The sequence below is a fragment of the Bos javanicus genome, chromosome 8, assembly GCF_032452875.1.
Source record: "Bos javanicus breed banteng chromosome 8, ARS-OSU_banteng_1.0, whole genome shotgun sequence".
In the NCBI taxonomy this organism is placed as follows: Eukaryota; Metazoa; Chordata; class Mammalia; order Artiodactyla; family Bovidae; genus Bos; species Bos javanicus.
This window is the reverse complement of record NC_083875.1, coordinates 65381091-65403201: the sequence shown is the minus strand read 5'-3', so window position 1 is coordinate 65403201 and position 22111 is coordinate 65381091. Positions and strand designations below refer to the sequence as shown.

Sequence of the window (22111 nt, the reverse complement as noted above, 5' to 3'; positions counted from 1 at the left end):
ATAAAAGGAGGAAACAAATCAAGTGTCCATTGACACATGACAAGGTGTGATATATTATTTGTTATGGAATATTATTTAGCCTTAAGAAGGAAGGAAACTCTGACATGTGCTATAGCATGCTGAATCTTGAGAACATCATGCTAGGTAAAATAAGCCAGACACAAGAGGACTAACTCCACTCATATGAGGTACCTAGGTAGTCAAATTCATAGAAACAGGAAGAAGAATATTGGTTACCAGGGCTGTGGGAGGGAGGAATAGAGAGTTATTGTTTAATGGGAACAGAGCTTCAGTTCTGTAAGAAGAGTTCCAGAGATTGTTTAAACAATAATATGTGGTCTTAACATCACTGTACATTTAAAAATGGTTAAAATGGTATGTTTTCTGTGTGTTTTACCATATTTTTTAAAAAGTCAATCAAAATTGTGCACAAAAATAATTCTTGTGTTATCTTTGTCCATTTAACCTATGGAAATTCATCCATAGGCATATGCCCCTTATCTAAAACTAATCTTTCTTGCCTCCTTCCCCACTCAAACCAGACTTTTGTCCCTAGAGTCCCCAGAGAAAGAGCTTCTCCACTCCCCTTCTCTTTTATCCCTTTGGTCCAGACATTGACATTTGAATTTGTATGCAAGATGGTGCTTACTATATCTCTCATTCTATTCTTACAATATTTTATAGTTGAGGAATAAAGGTACTGTCAAGAAGCAGGGAGAAGTGTTTGGCTCCTAGACCACACACAGCACCTAGATGTCACAGAAAATACTTTATGTATGAACCAATAAAGAAAATCATGAGAACTCCCACATTTCTGTTTTTGAGCTATCCGTGCATTAAAAAAACCCATATTTGGAACTGTGAGATTAGGTTTGACATAAATACACTACCATGTGTAAAATAGATAGCTAATGGGAACCTCCTGTAAAGGGAGCACAGGGAGCTCAGCTTGATGTTCTGTGATGACCTAGAGGGGTGGGATGGGGGTGGGGAGGGAAAGCCAAGAGGGAAGGGATATACGTATACATATAGCTGATTCATTTCTTTGTATAGCAGAAACACAACATTGTAAAGCAATTATATGCCAATTAAAAAATATTTGTACTCACTTGGAATATATATTTGGGATATGCTAAGTCATTTCAGTCATGTCCGACTCTTTGCAACCCTGTAGACTGCCAGGCTCCTCTGTCCATCAGATTCTCCAGGCAAGGATATGGAGTGGGTTGCCATGCCCTCCTCCAGGGGATCTTCCCCACTCAGGGATCGAATCCGTGTCTCTTAAGTCTCCTGCATTGGCAGTCAGGTTCTTAACCACTAGCGCCACCTGGGAAGCCTGTATGTTTCGGCCAGTGTTGAATAAAAGTTGTATTTGCATTGCCCACCGGGGCGTTTCTAAGCAAAAGGCAGAGTACCAATCAATCTTTGAGAACTCTAACCCGGATTCTTATAAATTCTGGTTCACAAATAACTGATATCCCATTAATTTGAAACAGAAAGAAATCCTTTACATGCCTAAATGATACTTTTAGGCAACAAATTGTTAACTCCACTATATACAGTTGAAAGCAAAAGCTTCATACACTGCATGTTTGTATCTCCTCAAAGCGCCCAATTGTGCTTTGCTTGCAGGAAGTAATCAATAGATAGTTATTGAATTTAGAATGTCCCTCTTCCCAATCAGTGAAGTTTAATATATTTCTGATTCAGAATGCCTATTAATTTTTCAGCACTAGTAAGCCTTTAAAAAATCCATTTGAGATATGTTTAAGAGTTCACATGGGGTTGCAAAGAGTCGGACATGACTGAGTTACTAACACTTTCACTTTCTTCACTTTAAGAGTTCACAGCAAATACCATTATATAAATGATTAAGAAAATACCGTTAAATGAAGCGTGCTTATTCAACAGACCAGTAGCCATTGATACAATGTAATTTAATTTAATCATTTAAATCTACATTGTTAATGTACAAGAGCATTTCTTTCAAACACAATGTTAACACCCACTAAAGAGCAATGCTGTTAGAGGAGCAGAGAAACTTTGGAAAACTCTGCTGTCTGAAATGGAAGCAAGGCACTCTCCATTAACAGCTGGTGGATTCCTGATTTCTGCCCACAGAAGGCATATTAGCACTGAGAGAGCTCTCCCACAAGGGAAGATCACCTGCTTTAATTCTTTGCTGTCCTCTTCTGAGCTAGTTCGGTAATCCACTCTGTATAAACTTGTGTGTCAACATTAAGACCAAAAAAAAAAAAGAGAGCTGAATTGATAGATGACTTGGTGGGGGTTTGGGGGGCTCTCATAGTTGTAGTAACTATGGAAGACAGAAGAACACTGGCTATAATCTTTATTTTCAGCACTAGTGTCTGGACCTATAACTAAAAACTTTCTTCATTCCTTCCAACCAATCAATATCGACTAAAAAGTCTTTTCCTTAAATCCAATGGGTGTAAAAATAAAAAGTGACAGCATTTCTCTAGGGCTCTGGTTTTTTGTTTTGTTTCTCCTTTACAGACATGACAAAAAACAAGGATTAACATTCTAAGACTAACAGTGCACAAAGGGGTTATATGTATGCACAGCATTTCTAATTTATTCAAATTCAACTTGAATTTGGTCTGAAGCTACCTTGTATGAAATGTTAGCTTTCCTGATATTTAGTAATGTCTATTATGTCTGCATATAAACTCAAAAAATTACTGCAAAAGTACTACTTTACTCATGGTAAAATGTAAGTATTAGTGGTTATTTTTAAAAGCCTGTTTTCCTGTAGATGAAGTAAATTAAGTAAGAAGACCATGGAAAGAAGAATTAGGTCCTAGTCTTGATTTTGTTACCAGCTGTTTGATCTTGCATAACTCTGCCTTTTGCTGGGCCCCAGTTCTCTTCTCTATGAATTTCAGGGAGGGTTGAACTAGTTGACAAGTCAGGCCCCTTCTAACATTCCAAGATCCTAACATTCCAGATCCTATCATCTTGATATTAATATAAAAATAATCTCTCACAAAAGCTCACACAAACATAAGACAAGATCAAATATCAGAATGACACTTGGAAAAAAACATATACGATTTGCTATCTGGACTCTCCTTTGCAGCAATTAGGCAATCATTTGGCATTTGTTTGATTGTATAATTTAATGACAATATAAACAGCATAGTTTTGTTATGTTTCCTTTAAAAAGACTAAAGCAAAAACGATTCAAAGCTAACAAAAACTACTATGACATCAGTTTGACATTCAAAGTTTGTTTCTTAGCAAAATGGCCAAAGATATTTTGACTTGATACAGAGTATATATATAATATAAAGTTACTTTTAGACCTAAAAATCTTCAAACATTATTTGAATTTAGCAAAACATAAGCAAAATTTTAATATCAAAGTGCTAAACAGTACTGCCTTAAAAGTCACTGCAAATGAACCATAAAATAACCGCATGGAAAGTAACATTTATTTTACAAATGGTTAATAAAAAGACACATTATAAATATATATGTAACCTGCTATATTTATATATATATTTGCTTATTTAATTTCTAAGTGGTGTATCCAAGTTCACCGTGAACACCCCATTTAAGTACTCTGTAACTCAGCTTCCGGGAGCTGGTGGTCTTGCAATAAATACAGGCAAAGCTATTACAATATAACGTGCATACAAATGTTTATACAAATAAGGACACTATGCAACAAATTATCTCATAATAATATGGCATTAACAGTATAAACATACAAAAGGGAGTACGAACACGGAATGTTGAAACGCAGCCCACTAATTCTTTCTAGTACTTACATTCACACTATTTTTTTTTATAATAAGACTTGCCTGTTCTCCAAAATTGTCTCATTAACCAATAACAAAGATTAAATTATATATATTTTAAAAAACCTTATTATCCCTGGTGCTTACCCTGTATGATCCATTCCTACTTATTTGCATGTTCTTATCTAGGGTTCAATATACTTGAAACTTATTGAATGCTCCTGGGGCTTCTGAATGAATGCCAGTCAGTTTCTATAATTGAAGCAAGTTTAGGGAACTCTGGCAGGATTTACAAAACATGACAAAAAAGAAGCTGTGTGGCAATCCGTCTTATAATCTGAGCCCTCTTTAGGACAGTTGGACAGTTAGGGCAGGGGTCTGGATCCATCAAGAATGGCCTAAAATCTTGGATGGACCAAACCTCAGAAGGGTTCTACAGGGCAGGTGGACAGAGCCTCTGCTAGGGAAATTAGCATGTGTCATTTGCTAACCTGACTGCCTCCTTTTTATTTCCATACAAAATAAAGGAGAGTTAATAAACAAGACTTAGTAAGACAGCACTTTAAAAATTGCACTTGTATATGGAAGCGAACAGCCATTATCATTTTGCTATGTCTGATGTATAGGTAATCCTCCATCTTTCACCATTTGTTAAAATAAAGGAAGAAAGAAACTACGAAGAGGAAAGTTCTGCTTTGTTTGCACCACATACATACCCTTGATACAAGAAGTGTATTCTAAAGGGATCAGTCTCAAGACACATCCTACCCTGGAGAACAACCCTTGGCTGTTCTTGTTTTTAAATACAAACCAACTATAATTGTATTCCCCAAAAAGAGTTTTAAAACAGTTATATTACCCTTTTTTTTTTTCCTGCTGGGATAGCATTGTCCAAAAGTGCTTTGTTAGCAATTTCTTAGAAAACCCTCATGAACTATACCCACCTCCCATCCCAACCCCAAAACCTAAATATAAAACACAACCCCAACACAATACTTTGCAAGTTTTCTGGCTTTCAGATGTAAGGAAAAGTGCCAGAAAAAAAAAAAAAAAAGTCTTTCATTTCAACAGGAGCTTGTTTTCTCTCTTAAGGAAGGACAGAAAATGGTAGGTGTCCAGACCCCCTCCCTCTGCTACTTAGCAAGCAGCTGCTAGCAGATGAGGCAGCTCGCTGCTCAGGCTGCTCCTGCTCAGAAAGGCAGGGTGTCCAGGAAGAGCTTGTCGATGATGGAAGGTGGGGACACCAAGTCTTCCAGCTTCAGGTAGAAGATGCGCTGGAGGCCCAGGGTGCAGATCTTCTTCAGTTCTACCAGGGCACGCAGGACCTTGGGCTCAGTGGGCTCCAAAGCCTGGCCCTTACTCTGGTGCTCTTTTAAGCTGCTTGTGATCTTGTTGCATAGCTCCTCCACTCTCTTTGGTTCTTTTAACCCATGTCGTTCTGCAGAGGGATAGAAAAGGATAGGAAAATTTAGGAGGCAGTTACATCTTAAAAAACCCTGAATCCCTAACAGAGGACTGTGTCCTGTTCTGCCAGTTGGGATGGCATTTTACAGTCATAGTGCCCTCCCTCTTAGAGGTAGTTCATGGCCTTAAGTATCAAATGCAGCTTCCCAGGTGGTGCGAGTGGTAGAGAACCCGCCTGCCAACGCAGGAGACATAAGAGACACGGGTCCGATTCCTGGGTCGGGAAAATGCCCTGGAGGAGGGCATGGCAACCCTCTCCAGTATTCTTGCCTAGAGAATCCCCATGGACAGAAGAACCTGGCAGGTCATAGTCCACAGGGTCGCAAAGAGTCGGATACCACTGAAGTGACTTAGCAGGCACGCACACAGTATCAAACAGCACTAGGGACTGAATCTCAGTCCTGTCACTTACTCAGTGTCCCTTAGAGTCCCTTAACGTCTAAGCCATGATTTCCTTACAAAATGAAGATAATAATCATACCCAATTCAGACTTTCTAGGAGGACCAGCTTGGGAGAATAACACAGATGAAACACACAGTTCCCAGCACAGAGCCACAGTGAATGAATAACAGGGTGGTTACTATTTTGCACACATCATCTGACAGAGGCCTTACAAAAGCCCCATGAGGAAGCAACTCTTTTCAGAGTGACACAGACACACATCCAGGTGAATGAAAAAATCTTGCCATCCTGACAGACTCACTTGGTAGTGGGGGCTGTAATTTTCCATTTGTGAATGCAAAAGCTGCCCCGATACAAAGTGCATTCTTGTGTTTTCATGCTAACCAGCATTGAGAAGAATCTAGATTTTCTTTTCTTTATCCCCTCCCTCCCCACTCGCATACTCCTACTGACTTATACCTGGCACATGTTTCTCGTCTGTGAAGATGGAAAAGTCAAAGAGAAGAAGAGGGGGACCTGAGGAGGTAATGCAAGCATTTCATAATGTGGCAAGACATGAACACCAGTAATCTTATATTTTATAAAATAATATATAAAATTATCCCTATGTTAAATAGTATGATGTCTTATTTTGTATAGATGGTTAAATGGTTTTCCCAAAGTCACACAACTGCTAAGAACTGGGATTTGAACCCAGTCTTCTGAGGCAGCCTCTGTCCTCTGGTTCCAGAGCAATGTTGTATCTCCTGTGAACAAAAAGGAGCCTGACATCCAGTGCCAATCAGTTTGCTCTCCCTCAGCGTGTAGATTTCAGAGCCTCTTTCCTGAAAGAAGACGTTGGCCCCTGTTATCTCAGTCACAGTTTTCATCTCTCAGTATGTGCATGCTAAGTCACTTCAGTCATGTCTGACTCTTTGAGACCCCATGGACTGTAGCTCGCCAGGCTCCTTTGTTCATGGAATTCTCCAGGCAAGAATACCGGAGTGTGTTGCTATTTCCTACTCCAGAGGATCTTCCTGACCCAGGGATCAAACTCACATCTCTGATGTCTCTTGCATTGGCAGGTGGGTTCTTTAGCACTAGCGCCACCTGGGAAGCCCTCTTTCTCTCAGTATGCTGTGCTGTGCTGTGCTTAGTCGTTCAGTCATGTCTGGCTCTTTGCGACCCCATGGACTGTAGCCCACCAGGCCTCTCTGTCCATGGAATTCTCCAGGCAAGAACACTGAAGTGGGTAGCCATCCCCTTTTCCAGAGGATCTTCCTGAATCTTCCTAACCCAGGGATCAAATCTAGGTCTCTTGCACTGCAGGCAGGTTCTTTACCACTAGTGCTGCCTATTGTCAACCTCAAGAGCAAAAAATCTGGCTGCAAACTTGGCAGCAAATTTCAAAAGCTATAAAATGTCCAAGGTCTCTGACCAAGTAATCCCACTCTTGGGAATTTATCTGAAGAAAATGTTGAACAAAAGAATAAGACTGTATGCAAGAAGACACTTGGGGTGGCATCACCTAGAATCTAGAAAATTTGCATAGATGAACTTATCTGCAGGGCAGGAGTAGAAATGCAGATGTAGAGAACTGGCGTGTGGATGTGGAGGATGGGGAAGGGGAGGGTGGGATGTACTGGGAGATTAGGTTTGACATAAATACATTACCAAATATAAAATGGATAGCTAGTGGGAAGCTACTGTATAGCATGGAGAGTTCAGTTCGGTGTTCTGTGATGAATTAGAGGGGTGGAATGTGGGTGAAGAAGGGAGGCCCAAGAGAGAAGGGATATATGTATACATATGCCTGATTCACTTTATTGTACGGCAGAAACTAATACAACACTGTAAAGCAATTATACTCCAATTAAAAAAAAAAACAGAAAGGGATAAAGTGAAGAAAAATAGGGAAAGTGCTGAGTAAAAAACAGTATGTCCTCATAATGGAAGATTCTGGAGACATCAAAAAGGACATAAAGGCTGTGAAGCAACATGGGGAAATATATACTATTACATTAAATAAAGAATGGAATACAAAATGGTATCTAAGCTGTGCTACCACCTATGCAAAAATTATTCTGATATCTAGAGAAGGGTGAATGGAGTAGGAAATGGCAACCCACTCCAGTATTTTTGCCTGGAAAAATCTATGGACTGAGAAGCCTGGTGGGCTATAGTCCATGGGGTTGCAAAGAGTCAGACACGACTGAGCGACTGAACACACACAGAGAAGAGTGAATGGAAACAGAAAAGTGAAAATATTCATGAGACTTTCAGATCACTCTTTTCTTTTAAAATATCCAGGTTAATGGTATTGGTATAACAAACAATGTTAAAAGAGAACAAACTGGGATTTGGTCCTTTGTGAAACCTTTTCGTTGCTGTAACATGATCAAACAGTCATCCTGCTGATAGTAAATTCTATTAAATCCTGAGATATATCAAATTAGGTTCATAATGCAGGGAGAGATGCTTTTCCCAGAATAAAATACCAATCCATTGATTTAAGCTTTCCCTTCCCTTCCATGCCTCATGTCTTGCACTATATTCAGGATCCTATATTCATTATCAGAAGAAAGAAACTGAGCAATGTGTGGGCTGGATTTCAGGAGGGGGTTGATTATGGAACCCTGTAACCAGACTTTCTCGTGGCCAAACTCGCAGAAGGTGCCTCAGAGTTTTCCCTGCTCTCCAACCAGTTGTGACTGCTCGATAACTATGGCAACCATTATTTATTCAGTGAATTCAAGTGGAGATCGATACCTCCTGCCAGCTGGATCAACCCTAGGCCTGGAATTCCTTGAGGAATTCAGAGACACTCCTGTTAGAAGCCAAAGGCACCTTCTTTGTTGTGTTGAACAGCTACTGGATTTGTGGCTTCTTTACTCTTTCAAAAGGGTTGAAATAAAATTCAGTCTCCAGGCAAACTACTGCCAGCAGTCAGTAAGATTTTCAGATCTCTAGGGAGTCACTAAGTGTCTGAGACCTTCCCAATAATCTGAAATTCCTGAAAACCCCAATCGCTGACATTTTAGTTTAAGGGAACCTCCCTTTCTTATTGCAGCTTGGTAAACATGGCTGCAGAGCTGATATACAGAGAGTTCATAAATTGTAGGGGAAATTAGACATTTGGATTTTCCCCCTTCCTATATACAGATTTCAGTTTAAGATCTTTGTCCAATTAAGTAAAGCAAGCTTCTCAGTATTTCTTGGATTTTGATCTACATCATTTTTATCCAATATGTATTTTAAATCAGCTTCATGTACTCATAACTTTAAAATACAGATTCTGTAAAGAATCTGCCTGCCAAAGCAGGAGATGCCAGAGATGTGGGTTCGATCCCTAGGTCGGTAAGATCCCCTGGAGGAGGAAATGGCAACCCACTCCAGTATTCTTGCCTGGATAGTTCCATGGACAGAGGAGCCTGGCAGGTTCCAGTCCTTAGGGTTGCAGAGTCGGAATGAGCATGCATGCCCACACATATGGATTTATGTGTCATAACCATAGAATATATGAATTGGAAAGCATTTGAGTCATTTAGTTCAAACTCTCTCCTAAGACAAGAGTCTCCACTACAAGATACCACAAAGAAAGTGCCTGACACCAGCCAGCCTGGGAGTTTACTTTTACACCCTGATAATAAAAATATATTTAATAGTACTTTACATTACATTCTAAAAATTTAGATTATTTTATTGTTTTATTATTTTATTCACCATAACTCTATGAACTAGGCAGGGCAAAGATAATCTTTATTCAATGAATAAGAAGGTTAAGGCACAGAGAGTTAGGTGATTTGCCACAGTTAAAATTAACAAGTGGCTCATTTCTTTCATGCCAAGTCCAGAGATATTTCTATTCTATCTGGTTGCCTTGAACATTGTTAGAATGTCCCTTCTCTTCCTGAGATGAACTCAGCCTCCCTGTAACTCCCTCCTACTTTCTGTGTATCTAATTAGCTAATTGACTAATTGCTTCTTTCAACAAATATTTGAGTATCTGTTCTGTGCCAAGCAGCTTTATAGCCACTGGGGTTAGAACAGTGTACAAAGCAGAGCAACAACTTCCCTGGTGGCTCAGATGGTAAAGAATCTGCCTACAATGCGGCAGACCTGGGTTTGACCCCTGAGTCAGGAAAATCCCCTTGAGAAGGGCATGGTAACCCACTCCAGTATTCTTGCCTGGAGAATCCCACAGACAGAGGAGGCTGGTGGGCTACAGTCCATGGGGTCATAAAGAGTTGGACACCACTGAGCAACTTTCACTTTCTGTGCCAAGCAGTATTATAGCCACTGGGATTAGAACAGTGAACAAAGCGAGCAACAACAGATTGCACTCCTAACCTGCCTCGTGTTAGTATCTAAAGACACTGCTGGATTCCTGTGCATTCTAGCTAGCCATGCAGTAGACATCTCTGCTAGGAGAGAGAGGAAGGCAGGGAGGCAGGGAGACAGGCAGTGGGGAGAAGGGGTGGGAGGGAGGGAAGGAGAAGGTACGAAACAGGGAGAGATGGGGAGAGACTGAGTGAAAAAATGAAGCTATTTAGCTTTGTGCTCCTGTTCTTCCCTCTTCACCAGGTTAACATGTATTCATCCTGTAGATTACAGACCAAATATTTCTTCAAGGAAGCTTCCCTTTTTACTCCAAATCTAGATCTTGTTCTCCCATGGCATTTTCTCTATTTTTTTTTCCCTTTGAAGGATATAACAGGTTGAAATCAGATATTTTTTTGTGACCAGTGCCTGCCTCTTCCATTAAATGTAAACCCCATGGACTGTTGCTCACTTTCTCACTATTGTATGGTTCTTATTTGCAGTTTAACAAGATGTCCAATAATGTGCATGCACGTGAAAGTTGGAGAAGCTGTTATTACAGTCAATCCCGGTCCCCATAAGATGTTTGATACAGCATACAACTAGCATTCATTCAATCTCTGTAAATCTCACTCCTCTAGGCAGGAACTCAGCATCGCTGCTTATTCCAATTTCAAATAGTTCTGTCTTTTAGAAAGCTTTCCTTATGTTGAGCTAAATTTTGCCTTCCTACAGTTTACAGTTCTGCCTCTTAGGCCCACACAAGAAATGCCAAATCCTCTTCCTCATGGCAAGGATCAGGGGGTAAGGAAAGGAGTGATGGTACCATTAGCAGCCTCAATAAGGAAAAGTAACTTCTTTTGACTTTGAACAGGCCCTGGCACAGGCCAACTCAGTAACAACAATAATACAGGTCGAGCCAAAGGGGAAGGATAAGAGAGCACTTGGGGAGAGATGTGTGTGTAACTCAGACACCCACTAACAAACAGGACTTCCTGCTCAGAGTTCTACTTCTTTCTCTGGGAAGTCATCTCACTGCTACTTCTCATGTCATAACATCCTTTCCTGATGGGCAGTCCCATAGACGCTGAGCCCACACTGATCAGGAAACCACAAGTCAGTCAGCAACCTGTGCTCAGGCTGTAATAGTGCATTTCAGGCTGTCTTTGATTTATTAGAGCAGGTGTCTGTCTCCCCAGTGAGACCACAGATTCTTCAAGGATAAGGGATTTTATGCCTGGCACATAGCAGATGTTCAATAAATATGGAGCCACTCTGAATTAAAATAAGGTAGTTCTCAAGAATTCTGACTATCTTCTAATAATAAAGTAGTGGACTAAAAATAAATAACACAGATTTTCCTAATTTGGGACACTTTCTGCAATTCACAATTAACCCATTCATTCAAGCAATATTTACCTTATGCCAGACACTTTTCAACGCAAAAGTAATTATAAAGATGAATAAACCTCTCCCTTCCCTTAAGAAATCCTGACTCTAGCTGGAAAAGAAAGACCCAAAGAAATTGCTTAATGTGATGTGCACAAACAACTGTAGGGAAGCATCAACATTTTGGGGGACTTCAAAGGTGGTGCCAGTGGTAAAGAATCCACCTGCCAATGCAGGAGACATGAGAGATGCGGGTTCGATTCCTGGGTCGGGAAGATCCCCTGGAGTAGGAAATGGCAACCCACCCCGGTATTCTTGCCTGGAAAAACCCACAGACAGAGGAACTCGGCTGGCTACAGGCCACAACACTGCAAAGAGTCAAACATGATTGAAGTGACTTATGGATTCTTAAAACTGCCAGTTCTTCTTGGAAGTAAAACTTGTGCCATTTAGGGTAATAATAATAAAGATTTGTCTAATTTTTTTTTCTGTAAAGTACACATTAAGTCATTCAATCTTTATAAAAAACCTACATGTAGACATCATTATCCCTGTGAAAAAGGAGAAAACTGAGATTCAGAGAGGGTAAGGAACTTGCCCCAAATTGCACAGTTAGGAAGTAAGCATGGTGAAGACTTGAACCCAGTCCTCCAATCTCCAACTGCCATGACATCCCTTCTCCACTACCATTTTTTTTTTTAATATGGCCCTGCCAAATTTTACATTTAGTTTTCCTTGCAATGTAGCTGATGGCTATATGCGACAGAAAAACAGTAACCAGGTAACCATTCTGAGTGAACAGGGGAGCTCTGAGAAGACAGGTGCTGGAGGGTGTGGCAGGATCAGCCACCTACTGGGTTCTGCCATGTCACTGTTTCACTGCTTTCTGCCCCCTCCTCAATCTCAAAGTTCACATTCCCATAAGACAAAAGAGAAAGATTACAGAAAGAAAAGAATAGTTTCTACCTGATGGAAGATGTGAGTAGGGAATGAAAGCCATGGGGAACACTGATTTAATGTAGTGTCTTGCAAAATGGCATTTGGGCACTCAAGATTCTCTCTACTAGCTGGTCTAAATCTGCCTTTCCAATGTTCTTCCTTTTTAACTCTATGTGCTGTGCTTAGTCACTCAGTTGTGTCTAACTCTTTGCGACCCCATGACTGTAGCCCGCCAGGCTCCTCTGTCCATGGGGATTCTCCAGGCAAGAATACTGGAGTGGGTTGCCATGCCCTCCTCCAAGGGATCTTCCCAACCCAGGGATCGAACCCAGGTCTCTTGCATTGCAGGTGGATTCTTTACTATCTGAGCCACCAGGGAAACCCGCAAATCCTGGAGTGGGTAGCCTATTCCTTCTCCAGGGGATTTTCCTGATCCAGGAATTGAATCCAGGTCTCTTGCATTGCAGGTAGATTCTTTACCAGCTGAGCTACCAGGGAAACCCCTTTCACTCTATGGGAAATGCATTTTACTCTGTGGTTAGATCATAATCATAAGCCATAAGATAAATATTACATAGAATCAATATTTTTCCCTGAAAATTCTTTAAATTTCCCCAGAGTACAGGACATGCTGTCAGCTCTCACCATCAGAAGCAGGGAGTCCTTGGCCCACAGTGGATTCATGTCTTCTTTTTCATGCTCATTCTAAGATATAGCATCATCAAGGGCAGTAGCTTGTACTCTTTTAGTTTTTCTGTTCTTTCTACTGAGATTACATATAGGATTTAAAAGACCTACTGTATAGCATAATGGCCTATATGGGAAGAGAATCTGAAAAACAGTAGATATATGTATAACTGATTCACTTTGCTGTATACCTGAAACTAACACAACACTGTAAATCAACTATGTGCCAATAAAATCTTTAAGAAAAGGAAAAAATAAAAAAAATACATAATGCAACTCCAGCTCCTTGCTTTTCCCCAGACTGTGAAGAGTTCCGCTGCCATGCTCCTGCTGTGCAGTTTCCTCCACTGCACAGCGGAATGTCCTTCCTCTAAACGGTCTCATTTCTCGATGCCATCTGCTTGGGAAGCCATGCATGACCAGTACCTCCATTTTCCTTTACCCCCAAAGTGCTAGCAGTAATCTGAACTTCCCCTGCCCTGAATCTATCCCTTTTAAGGACCTGAGCACTCACTACCATACACTGAGTTCACTACATCAACACATATGACTTCCTAGTAGACCATACACTTTTCTGCTGTGAATTCTGACAGCAGAATTCACACATGGCTCATCTTTGCATCCCTAGAGACTGTCACCGTGCCCCACATACAGTAGGGCCTCAATATTTATTTAGTGAACAATACTTATAAAATGGTAATTCCATACTAACTTTTTATTTGGGAGGGGGCTTCTTATTTATTACAAATACTTAACTGCAACTAGATATCACCTCATTGGTATTCTATCAGAAGCAAAGTGTTTCCACTACTCCTATGTCAGAAATATAGGAGTGGTTAGGGTAGATAAAGTGAGGACGTAAAAACACGTAAAAACATGTGACAACCACAACTGTGGGGAACTTCCTTTTACTGTGCGAAAGGAGAGTGATCTGAAAAAAACCATTTCCTGCCCCACCTCGCCACCTAGTTTTTTATCAGGGCACAGAGACAGAAGTGGAGGAAGAAAAAAAAAAAAGAATTAGGAAAAAATGTCATGTTTATACAAACTACCATTGTGGTACAGATTCTTAATAACTTTCCTGGAAGCAAGACTGATTAAATGTCTAAAACCCCATTTCCTTTTGATGAGTTCTGTGTGGTTTGGAGCAGACAATCTGGGGACAAATTTTCTCCTGCCAGTAGCCCGACTGATATTCCACAATCACCTTTTATGATCAATGGAGCTTTCTCAGAGGTCAAGATTTCAGGGAAGCCCACGTTCAAATGAAAATTAATATCCATGACAAAGTGCACTGCTGTTGCTCAGGCACTGCCTTTTCTGCCATTTCCTGAAGTTTTCACACATTTCAACCCCTCTCCTAACCAGCAAATCACAGAGAGAGTTCTGAGAGATCCAGAAATGGAGAAGAGGCCTTGTTTTTCTTGTGTATTATAACTATAGCACCTGTAGCAACCAGCTCTGCACAGGCCTTGGGACTGACAGCAGGGCCTGGAAGCACCCCATCAAGGACTGGGCCCTTTGTCAGTGCCTGGTAAGTGGAGCCGAATTTCTTTAATATCTCTGTCTTTCTTCCAGCCTCTCTCCAGCGTCCTAGGATATATTCACCAAACACACTGTCTTCTAAGGCTACCACCTGTTTCCTCATGCTGCCGAGTTTGATTTTGGACTGCTAGGGTTTGTGGAAAGGGCAGGCATGTGCCTGTTTTGAGGGAGTCCCTGTCACTATCCCTCCAGGATGGAAGATAAATGGGGAGAGCACCTGTTCTGAAACCAGTTTGGCTACATCACAAACCTAGTTACCTGTCATCCTTGCTGCCACCAGAGGGAATAGATATTACTATCCCCATTTTACAGATGGGGAAACTGAGTTCAGAGAAATGCATTTCTCAGTAACATGCACTTATTAAATATGTGATCTCAGATTCAAACCTGGGGTGGTGGTCTCCAAAATCCTTGCAATTTCTGCCATGCCAACCTGCTGCCTCCCTGAGCAAGTCTCCACATAAATGGGCAGAGGCTGAGCAGCTATAGTTGGCTCAGCAGCAAAGGATCTGCCTGCAATGCAGGAGATGTGAGTTCGATCCCTAGGTTGGGAAGATCCCCTGGAGAAGGAAATTGCAACCCACTCCAGTATTCTTGCCTGGGAAATTCCATGCAAAGAGAAGCCTGGTGGGTTACAGTCCGTGGGATCACAAAGAGTTGGACATATCTTACTGACTAAACAGCTGCAGCAGCAAAGCATCTGTAACTGCTGTACACACAGCAAACTGCAGGCAGAGATGGGACTAGCACCACCTTCTCCTAATTCCTAGTCCATATTCTCCACACTGAACTGCCAATCTCTCGAGGTTGGGATTGCCTGGCACTCACATGCTGTGACCTCACTGTTGTCTATTAATTTCTACTTAAAGGGTAAAACAAAAAAAGATGTCAGCCTCAGGACCACCTCTTAAACCAAACTTTCATACCTGGACTGGCTTTTTCCCTCTTAGTCTCTTTCCTGCTAAAATCTGTGCTCAAAACCAGCTGTCAGGGTCAGTTCAGTTCAGTCGCTCAGTCATGTCCGATTCTTTGCGACCCCATGAATCGCAGCATGCCAGGCCCCCCTGTCCAACTCCCGGAGTTCACTCAATCTCATGTCCATCGAGTCGGTGATGCCATCCAGCCATCTCATCCTCTGTCATCCCTTTCTCCTGCTCCCAATCCCTCCCATCATCAGAGTCTTTTCCAATGAGTCAACTCTTTGCATGAGGTGGCCAAAGTACTGGAGTTTCAGCTTTAGCATCAGTCCTTCCAAAGAATACCCAGGACTGATCTCCTTTAGAATGGACTGGCTAGATCTCCTTACAGTCCAAGAGACTCTCAAGAGTCTTCTCCAACACCACAGTTCAAAAGCATCAATTCTTCGGCACTCAGCTTTCTTCACAGTCCAACTCTCACATCCATATATGACTACTGGAAAAACCATAGCCTTGACTAGATGAACCTTTGTTGGCAAAGTAATGTCTCTGCTTTTCAATATGCTATCTAGGTTGGTGATAACTTTCCTTCCCCAAGAGTAAGCGTCTTTTAATTTCATGGCTGCAATCACCATCTGCAGTGATTTTGGAGCTGTCAGGATAGACTTTTCTAAAATGCAAGCCTGGCCATGATGCTCCTCTCTATGGATGCCCACTGCTCTCAAGATAAACCCCAACCTTCTCATCCAAGTGTGAAAGGTTCTCCATGCCGTGCCTCACCTTAACCTATCACACCTGTCTCACTTCTCATCACTCTGGTTTTTAGACTTGAAATGTATGACAGCCACATTTTCAATGGCTTTAGCAAATTTATATTTATGCCTAGAATTCTCACTCCTTCCATTTTAGCTTGGAGATATCCTATGTTTTTATCAAAGACCAGCTCATGCTGCCTCTTTTTTTTTTTTTTCCTGGTTTGGATATATTTACATCTTAAAAAATTTTTTTTTGTAATGGAGTATAGTTGATTTACAATGTTGTGTTAGTTTTAAGTGTACAGCAAGTTGACTCTGTTATACGTATACATGTATTCACTCTTTTTTAGATTCTTTTACACTACCTCTTTTGAGATGACCATCTCCCACCATGGGTCTCTCAGCACCTTGTACCCACTCTCACATCCCCACCTTGGCACTCAGCACTTTGTATCACATGGATTCTTTTGCGTGCTCTATCTCTTCCAGGGATATGTGTTACCATCTCTGAAAATCCACTGAATTGCAGCAGAGTGCCTAGATCAGGGAATACTTGTCGATGAACTATACTCAAAACCCATTTCCATAGAGATGTGCAATGTGTTGGCTTTACTCACTGAAAGCAAAGGTTAGCTGGCTCTGGGTTTTGTGTCTGTTTTTCTAAATTAACTAAATTTCATACTTTCTAGCTTTGAAGGTTTAACTGTCCTAGGAAGAGTTGAATGATTTTAAAACTGAACTGGAGAGCTTCAGTGGAAAGCTAGCCTTTGACCCAGGTTCATTCCAGTCCTGCTGGAGTGAAACGTTTGTGCCTTCAATGTGTTTATTTTCTTCAGGTGCTCCCTTATGTGTGCCATTTGAAAGACCCCTCAATCAAATCCGTACTCTTGGAAACTGTTACTTTTTGTTTTGTCAATGGTTTCCTTGGAAGCCTCTGGCAGGGAGACTTCTCATTCAGGACCAAAGACCAGGAGGAGTCAGTTTCCACTTGGAATCCTGAGGGAACTGGTGTCCTGTTCCTCCCATTGCACACACCTTTACTCTTCTTGGCCTTCATGTAAATCATCAGATGATGAACCAGCTTAGTCTATTAATGTACTCAGACACATCTCCCTTTAGCTAACAGGAGACGTCCCAAGGAGGTGTGTGTAAGCATATTTCTGATGCATCAGAGAGAAGGGCACGTGTGTGCCCCAGGATGCATTTGGCCCTCTGTGAAATGCATCACCAGCCTAAAAAAACATGTTTTCCACAGCCAAGAGCATGTCAAGAATCTGAAACTTAATCCTCAGTCCAATGACCTAGCCTATACTTGAGTCTGATGAAAAGGATGGGAGGTGAAACCCGCTCTGGCTAGCCTCTTCTGGAGCCTCCATCTACTGTTACTACCTCACCAGGCCCCAGTTTGAGCAAGAAGGATGAGATCGAACAGGAAACTCTGAAAGTATGAAGGAGCAGAGGGGAGCTGGGACCTCAAGCAGCTACAGGGAGATGGTGTTCCCTTTCTTATCCACTATGCCTTTGTTTTTCTTTGTCATTCTGCCTTGGAATCATTTACCTCCCAAAAGATAGACAGGAAGAGACATCTAGGGGGAGAAAGGCATAGCAGAGAAGCTGAATGTGTTCCAGGCTTCTGGTTTAAACCCTTAAAGTAGTTGAGCTGAACCATTTTTGCTGTATATGAATACTCTTTTTCCTCAGTCCTCTGCCAATTAAAGCTGCTAAATAAAGCTGTAAATAAATAAATGTGTGTTTTATGTGTATGTAGTTCTTTGGTTTTACTTTGGGTTACTAGCCAAGGACTGGAGAGAAGCGAAGACCCACCCCTCTGCCCCAGAGAACCAGGCTGGTTACCGTAATCTTCCTTCAAAAGCTGCTGTAAAAATAACCCTGAAGCAGTGAGTCCAACTGCCCACAGTGACCCTGTGGAAATTTAGATTTTCATATAACTGGGTTTACTGACAATAACCAAACCCACTGGGAATCTTCTTTCCTGGAAGTTCATGACAATAAGTTGCAGCTGTGTGTCTCCTGTTTTAAACTATGATAAACCTAGTGGGGCGGAGAAGGCAATGGCACCCCACTCCAGTACTCTTGCCTGGAAAATCCCATGGATGGAGGAGCCTGGTGGGCTACAGTCCATGGGGTCGCTGACAGTCAGAGACGACTAAGCGACTTCACTTTCACTTTTCACTTTCATGCATTGGAGAAGGAAATAGCAACCCACTCCAGTGTTCTTGCCTGGAGAATCCCAGGGACGGTGGAGCCCGGTGGGCTGCCGTCTATGGGGTCGCACAGAGTCGGCCATGACTGAAGCGACTTAGCAGCAGCAGCAGCAATGGGGGACCTCTCTGGTGGTTCAGTGTAAAGAATCCCCTGCCAATACAGGAGGCGTGGGTTTGATCACTTGGTTGGGAAGATGCCCTACAGAGGGAGATGGCAATCCACTCCAGTATTCTAGCCGGGGAAAGCCTATGAACAGAGGAGCCTGGTGGGCTACAGTCCATGGGGTTGCAAAGAGTCAGACACGACTTAGCGTCTAAACAACAACAAACTCAGTGGATTTCAGCAAAGTGGGGCAATCATTTCCCTAATTTCCTGTGTTTGTGTGATAGCCAAAGCCAGAATCAAACATAAGCCAGGAAGAGAGAGAGGGGGAGACACAGTCCCTTCACGTCATGTCAGGGTGGCGCTTACCTGTGACCATGCTCAGTGCTGACAGGCAGGCTAAGGCTTGGATATCAAGGTTCAGGCTCTGCAAACTTAAGGAAAAGTCTTTAATGGAGTCGAGCCACTCCCCAAATCCACGAAGGCACTGAAGTCGATGCAGGACAAGTCCATTGCAGAACACAAACTTATCTTCAGCAGTGTTTGACCTACGAGAGAAAGTCGTCAGGGGGTGAGGATAGAGACACAAAAATAGGTCTGTTCAATCTGTCCAGTGGGATAACATCATAATGCACTGGTACCCGCACAGCTTTGGGCAGCCTTCACAAACCCAGCGTGGTGCTGTGAAACCCGCCCAGACACCCTCAATGAACAACCCTGGGATACACAACCATTGCTAGTGGTCTGCTGACTTCCCTGGTAAGCCTCAGCCCTGGACATGCTCAGAGTAGGGTGTTTGCTCTCTTAGAGTTAGAAGCAGTTTCTGGCTTGCCCTGGGATGGATGCTGGAAGCGAAGCCCAGTGCCCTATCTCTTCGTGCCATGAACATGAGACTGTTCCCTTCAGTGCTCCTTCACCAGGACTTCTCTTTCATTTTCTTAAATGTCGAAAACTGATAAGGCCCGAGGTTAGACCCTACAATTCCATTGTGCAGACTCTAAAAACGCCAAGTCCTCTCAAGCGCCAGAAATCAATCATAAACTGAACAATGATCTAAAGTAAAAAGAGTCCTTGTTTTGTACTACATTCTCCGCTTTTAACAGTGGGGCTGTAGACGGCTATTTCTCAATCCATCCTGATAGTTTATGTTATGTCCGCAGTGATCCCGTTCTTTTCTCAGGAATGGCACCCTGGAACTTCTAGTTAGCACCACTTCTCTGTGGAGCCTTGGGCACTCCTTTAATCTTTCTGCATTTCCTTATCCTTATCTATAAAACAAGAATTCTAATTGCTACCTCCAAAGAATGTTGTGGGAATTAAATAAAATAAAGAATTTGAAAGTCTATGCACAGTGCCTGAATACAAGAGGAGCCCAACCAGTGTTAGGTGTAACTAATTCTGAATTTTAGGTGGACCTTAACTTAATCCTTTAATTTTCAAATCTCTTGCTACATATTTCTCTCTCTTGGCCCATTGCACTAACATGTTAATGTCTTTTAAACTGTGTTTTTTAGAGAAATAACTTCATTCATTCATTCACTCAGCAAATATTTCTTGAGCACAAAACCAGTGCCATTCCTTGGCTGGACACTGGAGAAAACCTGATGAATAGGCCTACATGGTGTCTGCCCTCATGGAGCTGACCATGGACTTAATCCTTTGCTGCCTGCCTAATAGATAGTAGTCATATTGCTGATTCAGCTTGGCTCCTGCACATGCAGGATTGGCTGTAATTATGCTAATTACTGGCAGTCTGGTTGTAACTCCACTTTGGTCTCTCCCACAGATCCCTCCCCAGAGGCATGCATGCACAGAACAAAATGATTCAATCTCAGGGTTTAAAACCTGGACCTCAGACCAGTGGCATCAGAATTGCTAGAATATGACTTAAAAATGCAGATTTCTAAGTTAATATGTCACACATGATTATATATATTTTTTCTTTTCCCTCATATTTCTTCTAATTTTTGCTTTATGTATCTTTGTTTCTTTGTTGTTAGGTGTCTAATGGTTTACGATGTCTATCTTCTTTGTGAATTGTACATTTCATCATTAAAAATATTCATCTTTCATTTAAAAAAATTAATAAATACATAAAAAAAGCAGATTTCTAGACTTGCTTCAATGTAGATCCAAACCAAAACAGCTGGGAATGACGCATGGGAATTCGCATCTTAAATGAGAGTTTCTGGTAACATGATGTGAAACTGGGGAGTGGGTAGCAGGGAAGAGAAAGAGGGGAAAAGTGATGGTTTTTCCTATAATATTGGTAAAATGTTGGTACCATCTCCTATACTGAAAGGAAGCAAGGAAGATAGAATTTAAAATGCTACATGTGAACTTTATGGCAGAAGCTGAGATTCCAGGTTCTAGCTTTTTGAAAAATTAGTTTCTGTTTGTTTTTGATGTCACTGAGTGCGGTAAGGTGAACCAAATTTATTGATCCAGAAGCTGCTGCTGCTGCTGCTAAGTCACTTCAGTTGTGTCCAACTCTGTGTGACCCCATAGACGGCAGCCCACCAGGCTCCCCCATCCCTGGGATTCTCCAGGCAAGAACACTGGAGTGGGTTGCCATTTCCTTCTCCCTCTTGGAATAAATACTGGAGGCTGCAAAGCTGTGGGAACTGTTTAGCGCCCCCTCTGGTGTATCAGAAAGTAACACTAAATAGAAACCTGGGAGGTAAAGGCAAAGCTGAAAACACTTGCTCCCAGGAAATACCTTATGTACCATGAGAATCTTCCTGGAATCACAGAATGATGGCGCTGCAAGGGGCTTTGCTGTGTGTCGTGCTTAGTTGCTCAGTCGTGTCCAACTCTTTGCGACCCCATAGACTAGCCAGCCAAGCTCTTCTGTCCATGGAGATTCTCAAGGCAAGAATACTGGAGTGGGTTGCTATCCCTCCTCGATGAAACCTTCCTAATCCAGGGATCAAACCCAGGTCTCCTGCAGTGCAGGCAGATTCTTCACCAGCTGAGCTACCAGGGAAGCCCATCAATTGCCAAATCCAACCTTCTCATTTTATGAAGAAGGAAACTAGATTTCTGGTGAAGCAAATGATCTGCTTAGGCTCTTACAACAAGTCTGTTAAAACTGAGACTAGAACCCAGGAGAACTGGCTACCAGCCCAGTGTTCGATCCACTGCTCAGTTTTTTTAATGCCTGGTCATATTACATATGTACTTCTTGAGCAAACTTTTCACCACTGACTTAGTTAAAAATCCAGCAGGTTTCAAACTTCTTCAAAGGAAGGAGTGGACTAAAGGAAGATAAAAGAATAGTAATTACCTGATGGAAAGTCTGAGAACAAACAGCTCCAAAAAGGCTGATTCTATAAGTAATGTCTGATCTTCTTTGGGGAGATCAGTAAATCCGGGAATCTTTTCTGCCCAGCTTCTGGATACATCAATGGAGGCTGTTAGAAGGTTGTAGAACTGTTGTACATGCTCAGCATCCGTGCCTGCAGCAGCCTGGTCAGTGGGACAGTACTAGAATGCAAACCACAGAGAGCAGCGTTATCTCAGTCCAATAGGGCTGACAGCATCATTTGCTAATTGGCTCTTGCAAGATTGTCAATGCCTTCTCTTTTCAGGAGGGCTTTCTTTGACCACCAGAGCCCACTC

General features: G+C 41.9%; 1 protein-coding gene across 5 annotated transcripts in view; it reads right to left on the bottom strand.

Moving 5' to 3' along the window:
- Window positions 1-1916: 1916 nt before the first annotated feature.
- NR4A3 (nuclear receptor subfamily 4 group A member 3) overlaps window positions 1917-22111 on the bottom strand; it is a 42341-nt gene continuing 22146 nt past the window's right edge. For all 5 annotated transcript variants that reach the window (XM_061425789.1, XM_061425790.1, XM_061425792.1 and 2 more), the window contains 3 exons: window positions 21777-21976; window positions 18860-19038; window positions 1917-5202 (listed from right to left, as the gene is read on the bottom strand). In XM_061425789.1, the coding sequence (XP_061281773.1) occupies window positions 4955-5202; window positions 18860-19038; window positions 21777-21976 (627 nt within the window). In that variant the 3' untranslated portion in view covers window positions 1917-4954. The remainder of the gene's footprint in view (window positions 5203-18859; window positions 19039-21776; window positions 21977-22111) is intronic.